The 18,772-nt window shown below is 47.0% G+C and overlaps 1 protein-coding gene and 1 long non-coding RNA gene across 2 annotated transcripts; one reads left to right on the forward strand and one right to left on the reverse strand.

Annotated features, from left to right (window-relative positions):
- Positions 1-862: 862 nt before the first annotated feature.
- On the forward strand, positions 863-12,236 carry ZC3H12D (zinc finger CCCH-type containing 12D). Its single transcript, XM_071432901.1, has 5 exons — positions 863-1,409; positions 5,817-5,956; positions 6,955-7,189; positions 7,817-7,923; positions 8,572-12,236. Exons 1-5 carry the CDS (start codon positions 1,039-1,041, stop codon positions 9,561-9,563), a joined length of 1,845 nt encoding a protein of 614 aa, XP_071289002.1. The 5' UTR covers positions 863-1,038; the 3' UTR covers positions 9,564-12,236.
- Positions 5,913-17,206, reverse strand: LOC139592741 (uncharacterized). Its single transcript, XR_011680101.1, has 3 exons — positions 16,210-17,206; positions 15,946-16,111; positions 5,913-6,044 (listed from the first exon to the last, which is right to left on the reverse strand). It is a non-coding gene; the product is annotated as an uncharacterized lncRNA (long non-coding RNA).
- Between the last annotated feature and the right edge of the window lie 1,566 nt (positions 17,207-18,772).

Below are 18,772 nucleotides of genomic sequence, written 5' to 3' on the forward strand. Positions count from 1 at the left end.
TGTGACAAGAGATGCTTCAGTGCAAGCAAGCCAACAGTGGCTGAAGGTGTTTGGCTTCACAGATGAGTGGTCACCCTGTATGTTTTCTTGTGTCACCCTGGTTGGGCTTGGCAGCTCTGGGTACCCCTGACTGTGCTGCCCATCACTTTCATTCACTGGGTAGAGCAGAAATTTACGTGGTGCAGTTCTGGAGAATATGAAGTAGCTTTTTGCTACTTTTGCACACTCATTTCTGAATTACCTTGACAATAAACGTAAGTGAAATTGAAACCGCTTTCTGGATCACCTGCTTCAAGGCACTGTCCTGATGGCTTTCAAAAAAACAAGCTGCTTCTCTGAAATTAAAAGCCCTCACCAAAATAGCAAATAACAGGAAAAGAGTAGTCAGGCATCATTAGAACTGATGAGTGACAGAATTTCAGAATTTATGTCTGTATACACACAGAGACATAGTAGAAAAGAGGAAACTATTAAAAAAATCTGTTTCCAGATACTTTGCAAACAGCATGTTTCCTTAAATCACTGGATGAAATTTGCTATGCTTGTTAAGTTGCTATGGCATCTGAGCCCATCCAGTAAAACTTGACAGATATTTATCTGGGGCTGAGAAACCACACAGCAGATTGAAAATCCCCTTTGTGTCATTTCCTGTGAGATAAGTTTGAAGAACCAACTCACGCATGCAGCCTGTCTGCGCACAGGCAGCCTGGCATAGCTCACCCAGTCAAGTGACACCTGTCTGACATAATACTGGGAGAGTGACGAACATTGCATGGGACACTCTGCTGCTTTTATAACTAAGAGCGGAGCAGAAAATGCTTTAATGCTGAGAGAAGGCTGGACAGTCTCCTCAGAGGGAAGACAGCTAACCTGCTGGTCTCTGCTGTGCTCTAGGCAAAGGATTGAGATGATTGCATGTCCTTCCTTAATGCTTGTGTTTTGCAGTTGCTAATCTTTCCCTCCCTGAAGTTGATGCCTGTGGGACACAGCTGGGAAGACAGGATCATCAGGCTTAAAGGAGCATAAATACTTCCTAAAATGGCACTGGCCAGTTCAATTTCTAGCAAAGCAGCACCACCACACTCCAGAAAAGTCTCTGCAGCAGGAGTGGAAGTGAACCAGAGCAAGATGGATTTTTTCTGCAAGCTGGGCTATAATAAGCAGGACATCTGCAAAGTGCTGGAGAATCTGGGCCAAGAGGCCCTGGAGGATGATGTGCTGAAGGAGCTGATTCGGATGGGGAGCAAACCTCAGGCTCTGGAGGACCAGGCTCAGCCTTCCCAGCTGAAGCTGGTAGCCCGTGGATCGTGCAGCACCTCAGCAGGGCTGAAGTGGCTTGGAGAAGATGAAAGTGATTCTTCTGACTCCTTGAGGCCCATTGTGATCGATGGCAGCAATGTCGCCATGAGGTAAGCTCCTCTCCTGAAAGGCACCTCTCTTCCTCTGAAGCTTTTGACTTGTAAAACTGATGGCTTGAAGTGTGTTTTTCCTTCAGGTGAGAGGTGCATTGATGCATTTGATGTATGAACTATTGCTTGTTCCTGTTCTTTGGCTGATGCACAGCTTTTAAGGACCTGCTGTCTGGATGCCCATGGATCAGTGTTTACATCACATGCAAGCACTGGCTCACTCTGCATTCTGACCTGCTCTAAGGCAGCCTCTGCCCACTGTTTCTGGCAGTGTCTCCCCCTTGGAGCTCACCAGTAAATTACACCAGTAAATTACCCTTTCTAAATGGGCACCTAGGATTTCTAAACCTGAGGTGTTTCCAGGGAAAATCTGATGAATAGATAGACAGACCACTCACCTAATCTAAGGAGAGGGGAAATAAAGTCAGGTGGCTGTGGTTTCTAACATTATCACAGTTTTACTGCTTTGTCCTGCAAGTAAACTCCAAAAGTAAATGGAAGCCAAATAGAAAACCAACAAAAATTATACAAGCTGAGAACATTTCCTGGATTGTATCATTTTTGTTGGATTTCTATTTGGCTTCTGTTTTAGGTAAATATCAGGGAATTGATAGTTGACTGATATTGAATAGATTCATTTCCTCCTCAGTCAGTCTGTTTCCGGGAAATGTCGCATCAACCCCTGCTGGCCAATTCCATTTCCTGAGCACAGCCCTGGCACTGTCTAAGTGCTCTTACAGATGGGGAGCCTGGCATATCCCTGTGGATGGGATGTCCCAAGGCAGCAGTGAGTTGGCCTCTGTTTATCCCAGCAATACAGAGCCATGAGTCCAGGATGCACTGGCTGTCCATCTGTTTTCTCTGTTAACTTCCCTGTCCACTCAGCAGGGCCAGGCCCATCCCTGCAGGCTGGGACAGGGCAAAGGAAGGCTTCCTCCTCCTGTTAGCTGTTCTGTGAGATGAGATGAGACCAAATCCCCTCTGGTTGGAGAGAAAACTGGCCAAGCACATCCAGAGAAACCGGAGGCTAAGCAAATTATGCCATCTTGTGGGTGAAGGGAGAAATCCCAGACAAAGCCAAGAGTTTCCCTGCTCAAGGCAGCTCACTAGGAGTGGGAAATACACAACAGAGCAAATTTGTTTGGCCTTGTCTGGGCCATGTGCTTGGTACCCAGGTGTTAAGGTCTCCTGCCCTGCTTTGCCTCTTCACCCAAGCCCCTCCTCAGGGTGTCTTTCTTGCCTCTCTGCAAAAGAACTGAGCACCCACTCAGGCAGTGTGGCTGAGCTGATCACCCCTCCTGTCACTGTGCCAGGGTCAGTATTACCCATGGTGGGCCAAGGGCTCTGTACTCAGCTCTCCAGGCACAGCAGCCTTAAGTTTCAGAAAGGCAGAAGTTTTACAGCTCTTCTCAGACATCCCAAACTCTGCCTTGATAATGAGTCTGTGGATGGTGGAGGAGACTATTGAGCTTGTCAGTTCATCTGGTACTGAAAGGGAGCAGCTGTTTTCCTCTCCTGGATGCCTTTCAAAGTGGTGCTGAATGGCATTTGCTTTGGCTAATGGGGTAGGCCTGGACAGTGCTTTCAGTATCCTTGCTTTAATTTTTCTGGATTGCTGCTGACTGACAGAGAAGGACTGTTTGCAGATGTCAGGGGAAAGGGATGTCAGGTTCCCTTGCTGGGGAAAACTCCATCATCATCAATACCAACAACCATAGAAGTGTAGCAGAAGCAGCAGTTTAGGAACGAAACAATAGAGAAGTTAGAGCTTCAAGGGGCAGTTGTCTGTGTGGGGAAAAATATCTTGAGCATTTATGTTTATATCTTAGGATTGGTGTTTCTGGAGCATTTCAGAGTTGGTATTGAGGGCCCACTGTAGAACACAAGGTTTTGAAAAGGAGGAATATGCCCCAGGGTAATAAAGCAACTGGCTCAGCAGACTCCAACCATCAGTCAGCCTACCAGAGAAGCTGAATGGAAAATGACCTTGCCTTCAGCCAGTCTCACTCATCAGACATCTCAGGACACTTGGTGTTTCCATCAGGTGTGATGAGAAATTTTGCCTCCTGCCAGCCTATCCATGGGAAGTTTAGCAAGGCTGGTGGAAAAAATAAATGGAGTTGTATTAATAGAAAAAGGGAAGTGTCATAACTGTATTCACTGCACACTGCTATCTCCTCTAGTGCTTGCACTTACACCTAGTTTGAAAGCTGTGGTAGCTACAGAGGCCTGTTCCTAGGCCTTTCTGACAAAGCTTTAGCTGATGTTGTGTCATGACCACAGGGAGATTGGGCCATTTGCAGTTTTCAAAAGTTGTTTTGCCTAAACTACCTCCCAAAGGAGCTGGAATGGCACAATTTAAAAAGGATGCTAATGATGGATTAACTGCTGGAGTCACAGAGATGCCAAATCGCTGCTCCATTTTCTGAGAGATGGGCCCTGCAGGTCTGTGACCCTGTGCAGTGTGCCCTGTTGCTGGCAAGAGGCAGAGATGAGACTGAGCTGTGGCAGGTCATGGGTGAGTTATGGTCCATGGACTCCTGGGTTTTGTGGGAAAGGTGACTGGCAGGAGCCAGTGTGTGCCACACAGGGAGGATGGGAAGCTCCGAGGGCCTTGCTCCATTGCACAGCAGTCCCTGGTGTTCCGTGGGGATGTGCAGCCCCCACACAGGGACAGACTCATTCAGGTGGCCCACAGGTCTGGCTGCAGCAGTGTGGCAGCAGCTGGATTAGCTGATAATGCTGAGGAGCAGTTCCAGGTGCATCACTTTCCTTGCTCCACTCAGCCTTTTGGCTGACCCACTTGTGCTTGAGTACTTTACTTTCTGCACAGGATTATATATACAAGTAGCCAATATTTAAGAAAGATGTTGCTGAACTTTGTTTGAGTCGTGGCATCAAAGATGTACCTGGACTGCCTTTCAAAGGTAATTATCTGAAAAAGTCACTCACAATTCAGCAGTCCAGATGATGTTATGAATGTCCTGGAAATATCCCATCCTTTAAAACCAAACAAAACAGCTGTTCTAAAATGGAGATTAGATATGTCAAGCACATCAGACCATTTATTATTGCTAAGGGTTTTGAATGACTTCCTATTGCCTTGGTAGCTCTTAATAGGCAGCCAGGTTTCTTCCTACAAATTGTGCTATTTTTCATCTGTGGTCACCATTTCAGGACAGAAACTTTTATTGGGTGTAAAACCAGCTTTGGTTACGAGGTTGGTGTAGACAGATCCTAGAGATGAATCCCTGGGAGGGTGGTGGGAGACTCATTTAAGACTGTGGCATCACCCTTGACTGGTCTGTCAGTGCAGGTGGGTGGAGCAGCCAAGGGAGTCATTCCCAAGGACCTTTTGCAGAAGTGAAAGCCTGAGTGAGACTGGCAATATTATGCAGCAAAGTCAAAGTACAAGGATGAGCATTCTGTAGATACTGTGAAGGTATTTATCCACTTAGGACTTTGGGTACAAATTTAAATTAAATTAATTTAAATTAATTAATTTTTAAATTTAAATTTCCTTGTTCAGAGGTAGTTCACAAACTACCTTCCTTTACACATACACTGTGCTGCAGTCAAATTTTAGATAAGTGAATGTCAAGCAGTAGGAGCTTTCAGGGAAGGTGGGACATTTAGAAGGATGTCACCCCCAGTTGTTTTCCTTGAGGTTATTTTCTGTCTGATGCTACATACTGAATTCTTTAGAACCCACCTTGCTGGCACTTCTAGAACACTTAGGGCTTTCCTACCTCTCTGTGAAATGAAGAAAATATCCATCAACTAGAGCAAGACAAAAGTGGGCCTTAGGTGCCTGTGGCTATCTCCACTGATGTCTTGTCCCTTTTTTGGTTCTCTGTATTTCCTATCCTGCTTCTTACAGTTTTTCTCCCCCCATATTTTGTCTCAAGTTTCCAAAAAAGACCACCAGTGGAGTGCCCTGTGATCACACCTTCAGTCATTAAAATCTCTAATGGCCCTGTTACTACAGAAGAAAATTCCCACATTTTGTTTCTCACAGGAGCCTCATGGGTTTCTGCTTGTGCAGGAAGAAACTCTCACTCCTCAAACCTTTTTCAGACAAGGCACGTGAAGGGTTTGACAAGGCCTAAGATCTTGTTGGTACTTTAGAACTTAAGTCCATCCAGATACTGATGGAAGGAATAGGCTTGGATCACAGAAATGGGGGATAGGAAACCTCTGTTTTTAAGTGTCCAGACTGTTTCAGATAAATCTTTGCTGGAGGAGCTGTTTGGATCTGTCCCACCAGGACAGCCTGCCAGTTGTTTTCTTGGAAACTGGTGAATGACACAAAAGCTGTTTATTTTGCCTTTTCATTACTGGCTCAGTTAAAGAGAACTTTAAGCCTCATGAAAGCTTTGTCTCATCATCCTCTCTCTTTCTTTACAGTCATGGAAACAAGGAGGTGTTCTCCTGCTGGGGCATCCAGCTGGCAGTGGATTGGTTTCGAGAGAGGGGCCACACTTACATCAAGGTTTTTGTCCCACTCTGGAGGAAGGAACCCCCTCGACAAGACAGCCCCATTGCAGGTAGGTCACCATCCTGGGGTAATTTGGCAGCCATTAGGTGCAGTTTGGAGACAGAGGGGCTGTGAAGAACCCAGTACAGTTGTTTTTCCTGTAAAGACAAGCACAGTGCAAGTTGTGTATCAGGCTTCCCTCACTTGAATGAGTCATTAATTCATTGCCCCATTCAGTGCTCCTGGCTAGCAGCTAAAACTGCTTACAAGGCTTTGTTACACTGCTTTAAACCTTCTGCTTAACAAGCACAAGGTGCTGCCAAGCTGAGTTAAAGAAGGAGTTTGTCAGCTTGCAATGAGTCTTTGGAGCCTTCGAGGCCTGCCAGGAGACAGTGATGCTCATTACTGCATGGCTGTTATCTGTCAGCCTGCCGCCCAACACAGAGGGTGCATGGGCTCCCCTTCCAGGAGAAAAAAATGCATCAGCAGAAATCTGGGAAGGGAAGTGAAACTCAGTTAGTGCGGAAATATTTTGTCTGGAAATCAGCCAGGTTTGTGCCAGCAGCTTGGTGTCTGCAGATGAGGCAGATCTGCCTTCCTGCAGAGAAGGAATGGCAAGAGGTCAGAGTGTCCTCAACAGCAGCAGAAGAAGTTCATTTATGTATTTTATCACACACGTTTTATCTCCATGCAAAGCTTACATCAGGGCTGGTTATGAGCCTTCTGGCATCTAGCAGGGTAAAAAGGGCACTGCAGGGATTCAGTATCAGACTCTGGTGTAGAATTCAAGGCATTCTTTTACAGATAGGAATTAAAAATCAAAAAAAGGTGTCTCAAAATTTACAGGTTTGGTAAAACCTCTTTGTAAAAGATCTGATTTTCAAGTTGTGAAATAACCACCAGATATCACTGCATTTGAAAATTGCACTGCGAGTTTCCTAAAGTGCTGAAATAGCTTTAGATTCCTGTAGGTTTCTAGCAGATGTTTGAGACCTAGTCATAAATAATTAATTAGTTTCTCTTTTATTTTTGGCTTCCCTCATCTACTTTTGCCAATCCCCCCACCAGATCAGCACATCCTTGAGGAGCTGGAGAAGCAATCCATCCTGGTGTACACCCCCTCCAGGAAAGTGAAGGGCAAGCGGGTGGTTTGCTACGACGATCGCTACATAGTGAAAGTCGCTTATGAGAGGGACGGAGTCATTGTTTCCAATGACCACTACCGGGACCTCCAGAATGAAAACCCCGAGTGGAAATGGTTCATTGAGCAGCGACTACTCATGTACTCCTTTGTCAGTAACAGGTAGGAGATGATGCTGTTATAGAACCTAGAATTTAAACATTCTGGGCCAGCATCGGAGTACCTCCCATCAGTAGCAGAATACATGAGCCTTTTTATGGAAGGAATTTACTGCAGCTTTGCTTATCTCGTTTCTTGAGTGTCCTACTCCCTCAGCTTTGGTCTTAAAACCTCCCATGTCACTCTTCTATGAACTTTTGAATGGCAGCATTAATGACCAGCTTTGCTTCTTTCCAATCCAATTTGTGATGTTGAACCAAAGGCTGGTATCTTTTACTTTCTATTTCCTGTAAGAAGCAGAATTAAATCCATGAGAGGAGGCTGGCTGGCAGTATTTTTAATTCCCCTACACGACAAAATAGGACTTTTCCCTGTGTTTCTGCAGTCATGGCTTGCTAGAAGAGACAAGAAGCTGGTCTCTCTGGCCCTTCACCATCCCTGATGATAGAAGGTTTTCATTCTTCCACCACACCTGCAAGGCTGGGCTGAGTGCTCCTCAGTCTCTTCACACTAACCTCTCTTCTCTCCTGAGTTTTTAATAGCTGAGGTGTCCAGGGGAGGTGCACTTCACTGAGACATCCAGTGTGCACAGACCTGTGCTCACATCCATGGCTTCTTTTACTTTTCCAGGTTTATGCCTCCCGACGATCCATTAGGCCGGCACGGACCCACCTTAAGTAACTTCCTCAGCAAAAAGCCAGTGCTTCCTGAGAGAAAATGGCAGCCTTGCCCTTATGGTGGGTTTCTCCCCATGCTGTGAAGTGCCCCCTGCTTCCCAGCAGTGCTCTCCCTCAGCCACGTGCTGTCCTGCTTTATGTGGTGAGCACTTGGGCTGGGGTTGCTCCAAGGTGTCATGCTTTTCCCCCTCCTACTTGAGTGGCTGCAGCCTCAGCAAAGGCAGCAGATGCTTGTGACCCCTCCATCCCTGCCTGCATGCAGCACCCACGGGCACTGTGGCTGTGCTGGATGTCCTGCCCATACACACTTCTCACCTGGTGGAGTGGATTCTGCTGCAGCACTTGGGAATGGCCATCCAAACACTTTCCCTCTCTCCCCTCCTGACAGCAGGTTTCTCAGAGGTAAATCCCTATGCCATTTTTTAAAGCCACTTTTTGTAGCAGCAGGCCTCCCAGCCCGCTGAGAGCAGGAACTGAAACATGAATATCAGACACTTCCAAAATAGCTGAGACTTCCTTTCACTGCTGCTTCACCCTGCTATTAATATCAGCAATATTTAAATCTGGAGTCAACAGTACTGAGTTTGAAAATAGTACTTCCTCTTTTTCTGTGTTTGTCACACCCAGTGCTGGGGAGAAGTGATGTGTGCATTAATTGATGTTGGTGCTAGTGACAACTTCCTGTCTGATTTGGTTTTATCGTTTCAGGTAAAAAATGCACCTATGGCAATAAATGCAAATTTTACCATCCAGAGAGACAACATCAAGCTCAGCTTTCGGTTGCTGATGAGCTCAGGGCCAAAACAAAGGTCCCGTTATCCCAGGGGAAGGAGGAGGAGAGGTGTCAGTGCTCCCCGTGCGACGCCTGCACAGAAACTCTGCGGGAAGCCAGAGGCTGCTCGGGGCCCTCCCGCTGCCCAGGCCGGTCCCAGGGCGGCTGCTCGGAGCAGACATTCCGTGCCTGGCCCAGCAGCGCTGGCTCTGACCTACGGAGGGACCCGCTCCTGGAGAAGATGTCAGTGGTGTCCATCCGTGAGGACACGTGCGGCTGCAGCTGGTCCCGGTGCACCTCTCGGGACAGGGGGCTCACGGACAGCACCCAGCCCTGCTCCGACCTCAGGCACAAGCTGCTCTCACTGCATCCCCCTCGGGGCTTGGAGCGCCCCGGCTCTCCCGGGTGCCCTTTCCAGCGAGGAGCGCTCCCGACCGTGCCCGGCGGGATGTGCCCGGAGCGCGGCTGGGCTCAGGAGCGCCCAGGGGTGCCCGGAGCAGGACACAGGAGCCGCTCCTTCCCTTGCGGTGCTCAGCACGAACAGGCCCCGGAGAGCCAGCAGCCTCTTCTGCGGCAGTGCCCGGCTCTGTGCCCTGCCCGGCTGCTCCCGTACAGCGAGCCCCAGCCCCATCCCCATGCTCAGCCCCATCCCCATGCCCAGCAGCAGCGCTGTGTGCCCAGCCAGGCCCCGGGGCAGCCTGCCCAGCTGGAGCCCAGCAACGGAACGGGATTATTCCAGAACGCCCACGCCTACCCCAGCGCCGCTTACAGGGACTACTGGCACACCCCAGCTGCAAGGCCACCCTCTGCCCAGCAAATAAACATACACAGAGAGCTGTGCTCCCCTTATCCATACAGTGGGATGAGCCAGGTGATGACTTTGTACCCCAGTATCCAGGATAAGGGCACTGGAGCACCTCCCCTATGAAGACAGGCTCGGGAAGGTGGGGCTGTTCAGCCTGGAGAAAAGAAGTTTGCATGGAGACCTCATAGAAACCTTCCAGTATCTGAAGAGAGCCTCCAAGGAAGCCAGAGAGGGACTCTTAATCAGCAACTCCAGTGACAGTACACAGGGGGATGGCTTCAAACTGAGACGGGGTAGGTTTAGATTAGATTTTAGGATGAAATCCTTAATTGGGTGGGTGGTGAGACACTAGAACAGGTTGCGCAGAGAAGTTGTGGATGCCTCGTCCCTGGAAGTGTTTAAAGCCAGGTTGGATGGGGCTCTGAACAGTCTGGTCTGGTGAAAGGTGAAAGGTGTCCCTGCCCATGGCAGCAGGGATGTTGGAACTGCATTATCTTTTATGTCCCTTCCAAGTCAAACAATTCTGTTATTCTATGATATTGCCTGCTGGACTTTAATGATTGAAAGACACAGAAATTTGTGAAACCTCCAGAGCAAACCATTCCCAATCAGCACAAGTCCCAGGGCAAGAAGATGCTGAGGCTTAACTAACTGAAGCTCATTCTGAGTCTTAACTAACTGTTTTTAGAGGGTGTTATGGCAAGGATCACAGCTGCTCCAGGAATACAAGTATAAGCATCAAGTCAAGGCAAAGGCTGTCACCCACAGCAGTGGGATTGCATTCCACCTCCCCTGAAAGAGAACAGGAGGACTCAGGTTTACTGGGCTGCCAGCATTTGAACCTCACTGGTGCCTGGATTGAGGATGGCACAGATTTTCATTAACACCCTGAAACATTAGATGTGATTTTAGAGTCCAAACTATGGTTCAACTTCTTTAAAAGAACTGTGCTTGCTCAGCCAGCACAGAAGGTGATTTGGTCTGTTCCCTAGCACAGGGCTGTGCTCTCTGCTGGAAGGCAGCTCTGGGTCCCTGTCATCACCTGATTCAAGCCCAGCCCGCTGCCAGGGAGCTTTCAGAGCTACATCTCGTGCTTCTAAAGCCATGCTGGGAGCACACAGAACCCCCAGCAGAGGGGCTGGAGGTGCACCGGAGCACCTGAAGGAAGACACAGGTACCTTTCTCAGAAAAGGGACACACAGAGCATAAATAAAATCAGGGAAGTCATCTTCAATGTAAGTCTTGGTGTGGACTGAGGGCTTGGGGCTGGTAATAAAAAAAATTCAAAAGTCCAGATGATGCTGAAGAGAAAAAAAATTAAAAAAGCTTGAAAATGTCTCCTGTATAGAACAAGAAATCTATTGTTGACTTAACTCTCAATTACCAAACATGGCCCCATAATGCAATTATACAGTAAACTATGTTCTGTTAGGACATGTTTGATTTTCAGTAAGCTGTAAAGCTGCTAATCTCTGCATTATTCCACCGAATGCTTCAGGTTCAATTCAATTAGTAAGGTTGATCCTGGAGGCTTTTTGGCATTATACCAAAGTTTAAGTATGTCAGTATGACATGTTTTAAAATGTTTTAACACATTATAAAATGTATTCTATAACATCTCTAACACTTTGTCCTCAATAATGTCTTCATTTTCTGGGTTTTACTTACGTGGTGGGGGTTTTTTGTTGTTATTTTGTTTAGTTTTTGGTTTTGTTTTCTTTTTTCCCCCAGTCCCAGTCATCTTAGAACTGATGCTTCAACATTCAGGTGGGATTTTCAAGCTCTCTGACCCAGCAGTATGTCATTTCTCTGAAGTGCAGGGTTGTTAGTTCCAGGCAGGAATTAAACACAGTCCTCAAAGAGAAGCTGGAATTCTGTTGCTTCTGCAACAGTAGCAGTAATTTACCCTTAGTAACATTATCACATGATGAATTTTTTGAAAGCTGTGATAGTTTGACCTGTTTGCCTCTGGAAACCACCACCAGCTTTTGGTTTTCTTTTTTTTTTTTTTTTTTGGGTTTTTTTTTTTTTTTTTTTTGATGTTTGAAGAATCTGCAGAAAATAAATATACTGTGTCTATTCAATTTCTTATGCCCCTGAGGTTGGCTCCAGGGAACAACAATTTGCATTTTGGAGGTATGACTTACATTCACAGAACATGACTGTATTTTCCATATCTCCTATGCATTATTGGAATGGCTTACAAATTTATCCACTACATATTACATAAGGATTAGAAGTTCTAACAAACCAGAAGTTAAAACAAAACTATGGAAAAAATTCTCTGTGACATGCCTCAAAAAATACTGGAGACAAAATGTGATGCTGAGTGGAAAAATACCTTCCACCCAAACAAAGCAAGTTCCAAATTGCAGCATCCAGAAAACACACACACAGCAATGGAGCAGGATGTAACTGTGCATGTCAACATTAATTTTCATGTCTGGCATGCACGTTACATATTTCAATACACAAAGCATTTAAAAATCCATGGGAAAATTGGCACACTGTCTTTACATGGTGCCCTTGGCTTGCTGGAGATGTGCATGAACTTTTCTCCTTTTCCTTTGAGGATGCACAGGAATTTGGTGGTTGTTCAAAGCCCTCTCAATGTTTAATTTTTTTCCTTTTAATTTCTGTCATATTTACTGAGAATCTTTTTGTGAAATACATAGAATGTGCGCTCTGCTGAGAAAGTGTCTGAGAAAATAAATCAGACTTTGGTGCTAAACAGAACTTGATTTCTCTTGGCTCTTGTGCTCACCAGAGGGTTTTTTCTCATGGGGATGTTGTTGGAAGGGCAGCTCAGCAGCAGCGCTGTGTCACTGCCTGAGAGGAACTCTGCTGCTGGCCAGGAGCCCACAGAAAGCAGGGAGTGCTTCCCTGTTCCACCACAGCACGAGCACATGGGGCTCAGGAGCTCCTGCTGCAGGGCCTTTGGCACTTTCCAGAGCAGGGATTTCTATCTGCCTTTGTCAGCCCCTGGAGCAGGGAAAGGGCTGAGAACAGAAGGGAGGCGGCGGCTCTTGGACAGAGGGCTGAGAGGCTGTTGCTATTTGGTGTCTCTGCTGAGATGCATTTGAGGCCAGCTCTCACTGCCAAGTTGCAAATGAGCTCATAAATCTTAACAGGCTCAGAAAGCCCTTGATATTCTTTGCTTTTTGGTTGTCAAGACTCTTTTAGAAGAAGTTGGAAGCACTGAGAGCAATCTTCCGGGAGATGGGCTGCTTTCCCAAGGGAGATTTACAGAGCTGCCAAGTTCATTTTAAGAAAAAAAGTCAGGGGAAAAAAAAGCCAAAAAAGCCAAAAAAAAAAAAAAAAAAAAAAAAGCCAGAGAAAAAAAATCCTTTTACTTTCTCTACACTCAGCCCTTCCCCAAAAAGGCAGAAAGCCAGAGACACCCTCCCTTGCAAGGGGCTAGGGAAAATAAACACAAATATTTCACTGAGAAATCTTGGGTCAGCCCTGCAATAGCTCCTCAGCATAAGAAAGAGGAAGGAAGGAGGGTGCTCTTTTCAGTCCTGGGCACCTCAACACACCTCCCACCACCTCTGCTAAAATACAGAACTCTCCTTCACAGAACATGGTGACAAGCCTATTCATGTGGTGAGCTAAGGTACCATAAGAATTAATGCCATGAAACAGTCTCTAAAGCTGTTAATCTTGCTGGGTATCAAATACTTGTATTTTCCAATTATTCTGAGAAGTTTCGATAATATTTTAACTCAGTTCCCACAAGAGCTGGCACAATTTATAAGTAAATATTTGAACTAATCACAAAAAACCAAATAGAACATGACTTCTCTCTGCCTTAAGAAATGTTGGGAGGAAGAAGGCCTGTACTTCACCAAGTGTGACAGACCCTTGCACTCACTCATGGACACACAAGACTGCTGTAGGATCTATCTCCCATGCATTGGGGGGACTAGGATGCTTTGAACCCTTGAGAAGAGTTTAATACCACAGCACCATTAGCACTGAGGAAGTGCTATGGCTTGCAATTGATAGCAAAGGGATTTTTTAATAGTATTTTAGCCACGTCCCTTCTCCACCCCCAGCTGGGCTCACTGCCTTGAAGTCTTGCAGCAGGCTCAGAGGAGCTCTTCAGTGAGATGTGCTGATGTGCTGACTTTGCAAATGGAGCCCAAAGGACAGGGCAGTGGAGCAGAGCAGGGAGAGAACACAGCCCATGTGAGGCAGTGAGCCACAGAGCCAGGACAACCCCTGCAGGGCTGGCAGGGCTTGGAGTGGAGTCAGGAAACTGGATGATGTGCATGAATGGTGGCATCAGGATTGCTCACCCTAACCACATTCACAGCTCCTCCTCTCTCCCTGAGTCAAACTGTTTCCTCATCTTCTCTTTCTTCTCCCATCCGTGTTGGGCTCAGGATTTCCATTGCACCTACAATTCCCTAGTTTGGGCATTGAAGGGAATTACTAACACTGCTGGTTCCATACAGAAGACAAGTGGGCATCAGCACACTTGATGGCAGAAGAAAAACATAAACTAGGAGTAGGCAGCAAAATATGGATGGCATAAAATATGCCACACTGGACAAACAAGCAGATTTTCTCAGAAAAGAACAAAAAGACAATTGATTACAATTAATTAAATACAATTAATGAATAGTAGAGCTTAAAGAAGCAAGTACTGGATGTCACACATGGTAGGATGAACCTTGGAAAGGACCTGCTGTGCAAAGTAAGGCTGAAAAAGGTGTCTGCCACCCATCTGCACACTTGCAAGACCGAGCAAAGCAGGCCCAGCTCTCCTGAGGCTCTCAGCTTGCTGAATTTAGAATCTGTAATTTAATATCTGCAGAGACTCCAAACAACTGAGAAAAGTGCTAAATAAGAAGCAGCATCAGCTGTAGTAACCAAATGAGCTACAACACTGAACACAGAGTCAAGACAAAGATAACTTCACCATCTGGTGATTTTGTTTCCAGATTAGACTTTGTTTTACTGCAGGAATTAAAGTTCTCCTGGCATGGTCGGGAGGAGAGCTGTGCAGAGACCAGAACTGCCTACAAGGACTAAAGAACAGCCAAGGCTTGCCAAGGGGGCAGCAGGAGAAGCTCAGAGGAATGTGATGGCTTTTACCACTTGAACTGGTAAACAGCAAAATGCACTTCATTAAATAATACCACATTCTCCAGCTACAGAGAGAACTCAATCCTAAGGAGTGCCATGATGCCCTGGGAAAGGTTGTAGTCCACCCCACACTGCTCCAAAAGTGGTGCTAAGGAAAATTTAGCAGGGAAGCAGATTTGTTATTGCCAAAATATACACAACCATTGGCAGACAATTATAAGTGTTACTCAAAACCATCATCAGAATGAGAAATAGTGAGTTATCCCCACAGGAGGTCCTGTTAGGAAGAGGCTGAAGCGAATACAGAAGCTTGTAAAAATGTTATTTCCAGCAGGGAAACATTCTCGGAGAACTTCAGCATCTGCATATCCTTTTGTTCATAACGTAATGTATGACATCTGGTGGATTTGGAGCCCTGGCTTCACTTAAAGAAGCAGATGGAAGATCTTTAAATCTTCAGAGCATCTTCCCTAGGTCATATTTAAGCCTTGCAGAAGGTGAGAGGAAGTGAATACCAGTTTAAATTTAAGTAAAATAAACAATATTATGGGGAAAAGGGCAGAGAATCCAATTTTCTACATCAGTAGAAAAAATAAATTATTTCCGTTATTTCTGTTCATTTTCTATGATATTGATAAGCAATTTGGAAGACACCGGTTTAGGTCAGCCTCTGCACTTTGCTCTTTGATGTTCCAATGTTTGAATTTGCCCACAGACAAATGGAAGCCTCTAGGGAATGTCCCGCAGCTGACATCCCTAGACATGCACCCATAACATATTTCTAGAAAACACGGCGGCCAAGTCCGCCACAAGGTGTCAATGTGGCAGCACTAGAAGCCGGATTTGCTGCTCCGAGACCGCTTTGACACACGGCCGGTGCCGTGCGCTCGGGGAAATCCTGGCAGCAGGAACTGCCCGGGAGCAGCAGCAGGAACTGCCCGGGAGCAGCAGCGGGAGCTGCCCGGGAGCAGCAGCGGGAGCAGCGCCGGGACCCTGCGCGCCGCAGGCTCCGCGGGACGGGCTCGGCCTGCTCGGCACCGACGCTCCCCTGCCGGGGACCCGGCCTGAGAGGCTCCCCCAGGCCAAAAGAAACCACGGGTGAGGCTCGATCTCCCCGGCCGAGCCAATCCTGCTGCCTCCTGTGGAGGCCCTGGGGAGCTTTTCCTAAGTTACACCCCACTGGCTCCTTCCCCTGTTCCTATGTCTGTCCCTATGTCCCTGAGGCACTCCCTCCCATTTCCATGATTGGCCCTTATCCTTGTACTGCCCCGAGTCCGGGGTCAGCCCCAGGCCGCCGGGGAGAGAGAGCTGGACCCTCCATATGTGTGTGTGTCTGGGACCTGAACATCTCACCGCGCGGCTGAATTTAACATCTGTGGATATTATGCAAAGGCTCTTTTTGCTTCCTTACCTTGGACTACGCTAGCAGCAATTCAGGCTGCAGCAGCCTTGTGCGAGCTGGAATCGCGGCGCTGTTACCCCGCCACACGCGTCCGGCCTCGTCCCGCGGTTTGTGTCCAGCGGCCCTGCAGGGCTCACAGCAGCTCAGGCGGGCTCTGGGCCGCAGCAGGGTCAGGCTGCGGAGCAGTGAGAGACAAATGCACAATAACAGGTTTCAGAAAGGGCGCATTTTACAAAATTTACCCTTTATTCCATCTCTTTATTCTCCCCTCACCTGCAGTTCAGGCTGTGGCTGCCCTGCCATCAGCGGCTCAGGATTTATCTTGGCCGCGGCCCAGGCGCTGCTGCCAGGCTTTCCTTTCAGGGCAACAGGCCTGGGAAAGTCACTCGGGGTTAAGTTTAGAGTTCCAGGTTGGCACATTCTTAACGCAAGCCAAAAATAAGTGTGAATGGGGATCAATTTTATGAATTTGCTGAGCTGCCAATTATATTTTAAAGCTGAAATCTGAAACTAGGTTTGCCAGTGGATAAGTATCACAGCCAATCCTTAGGCAGAAATTAATTGAAAAAATACTCTGCAGCCCAGATAGCCTTGCCTTACAAATGTTATCTCCCATATCTTTCCTGGTGGACTTTGGACATTGGCAGTCAATCAGAACACAGGGGATTTTAACTAATTAAGTTTATTGTCTTGTATGTGTCAATCAGCAGTTAGGTGGATATGCAATAAATATTCCCAGCATGCGACTGTTAGGCAGCACTGGGGGAGAGGGGGGGTGCGGGGGGAACTTTCTCCCGAAATGAACCAGCACAAGCTCCTACTGCATTCCTTTTACACCTTCTTTCCTTGCATTTTTGGGGAGCAGGGCCACCACAGCTATACAATTGCCCAAAGCCAGGCAGTTGGGTTGTGCACCTACATCCCAACAACTGAAAATAAAATTCACCACTCACCAGGCAGAGGCTGGATGTGCAACTCAGCACTTGGAGCCCTGAGCTCACAGCCATCTGAAACCTGCCTGCAGCCTTGTTTCTAAGCTCCTTGCCAGAGGCACAAATAACCCTGTGGGTCCAGCTGTCACATCACCAGCAGAGCAGCAAAACTGGCTTGGAGGCAGGATTTCCTGATGGAGCCTGTATTTGTCCACAAGACAGCAGATGATTCCCAATACTGTGCCATACTCCATTTCATTTACTCAGGCCTGCTTGAAATGCTGCATCTGTGGTGCCCAGCTCTTGGTTTTCAGGGCTCAATACAGTTTTGAATGCAGTTTATCCCATTTCAAGGCAGATTTACATCAGAGCCATTAGCACTGATATTACAAAAGTTACACATGCTTTCTAAACTCTGCCATATGTAAAATAATCTGTGAAAAACAGAAGACATCCCCATCCTTCTTGAACAGCTTCTAAAGCAAATCTTCCAGAGGACACAGACAAATTTATGATGTACAAAATGTACGGGTCTTATTTATAAAAATGTATATATATACATAATAAAATTTTATTATTAAAATATGTGAAATAATGTATAAAAAGCATGTTCCATTGTATTGACACTGAGCTGCAATCCAAAAGGACCCACCTCAAGTGCTGTGTGCAGTTTTGGTCACCACAATATAAAAAAGATACAGAGCTATGAGAAAGCATCCAAAGAAGGGCCATGAGGATGGTGAAGGATCTGAGAGGAAGCTGTATGAGGATCAGCTGAGGTCATGTGGTCTGTTCAGTCTGGAGGAGACTGAGGGGAGACCTTGCCGTAATTATCTTCAACATCCTCACAAGGCACAGCAGTGGGGCAGACACTGATCTCTTCACTCTTGAGACCAGTGACAGGACCTGAGAAAATGGCATGAAGCTGCATCAGGGGAGGTTTAGGTTGGCTATCAGGAAAAGGTTCATCACCCAGAGGGTGCTTGGGCACTGGAACAGGCTCCCTGGGGAAGTGGTCACAGCACCAAGCCTGACAGAATTCAAGAAGTGTTTGGACAAAGCCTTCAGGCACAAGGTGTGTCCTGTGCAGGGCCAGGAGTGGACTTGATTCTGATGTATCCCTTCCAACTCAGCATATTTACGATTCTAAACACTGAGGCTTTTGCTGGAGCATCCCCAGGGTGCTGCCATGACCCAGCCTGGAAACACTGCCCCACAGTACATGGCCTCTGAAGCGCAGGGTAACCTGCCCTGAGAGCAGAGGCTCACCCAGGCTGGCCTTCACACGATTCAGAAGGAAGCAAGAGGCACCAGCTTTGCTCTTGCCTGCCTAGGGACCAAACACTCTACATTGGGTTAAGAGTTCAACAAATCCTTGCCAGCTCCGGGGTGACTCAGCAGCTCATGTGCTTTACATCAAGCCCTGCATGATTAAACACACTAGCAGGGAAGTCAAGAGAAAATGAGGAAACACTTGGTTTGGGAGCTACCTGTGGCTGTAATGTGGTATAACCCCTCACAGCACTGCAGCAGGTTCATCTCCTCCTGACTGGAAAGTGCTAAAAGGGCAGGCAAAGCAAACTCCATTGACCCAGGTACTGGAGGCTTGTGAAAAAACATCTGGAAAAGGTCAGCAAGTGTGCTGGCTCACATTAGGGCTAAAGGACAGGCAGAGAGAGCTTAACTGTGCCTGTGTCCTGACAGCTGGCAGGCACCCTCTCAAAACACTACACGAAAACCAAACAGAGGCAGCCAACAAAACCTGCAGGTATGGAGCAGCTTTTGCAGCTAAACACACAACAGGAGGGCTTGGGGTGGGGGAAATCCCACACAAAGCAGGCCCTGTCAAACATGAGTGGTGGCTGATGCTTTAGAGGATCACACAGGAGTTGCTAACAGATGAA

The sequence above is a fragment of the Agelaius tricolor genome, unplaced genomic scaffold (assembly GCF_023055355.1).
Source record: "Agelaius tricolor isolate 1412-34295 unplaced genomic scaffold, bAgeTri1.0.p SCAF_1, whole genome shotgun sequence".
In the NCBI taxonomy this organism is placed as follows: domain Eukaryota; kingdom Metazoa; phylum Chordata; class Aves; order Passeriformes; family Icteridae; genus Agelaius; species Agelaius tricolor.

Coding starts and splice junctions, on each gene's coding strand:
- ZC3H12D (XM_071432901.1), top strand. CDS start 1,039: ATGGCACTGGCCAGTTCAATTTCTAGCAAAGCAGCACCACCACACTCC. Junction 7,190..7,816: donor TACTCCTTTGTCAGTAACAG/GTAGGAGATGAT, acceptor TTACTTTTCCAG/GTTTATGCCTCCCGACGATC. Junction 7,924..8,571: donor ATGGCAGCCTTGCCCTTATG/GTGGGTTTCTCC, acceptor TTATCGTTTCAG/GTAAAAAATGCACCTATGGC.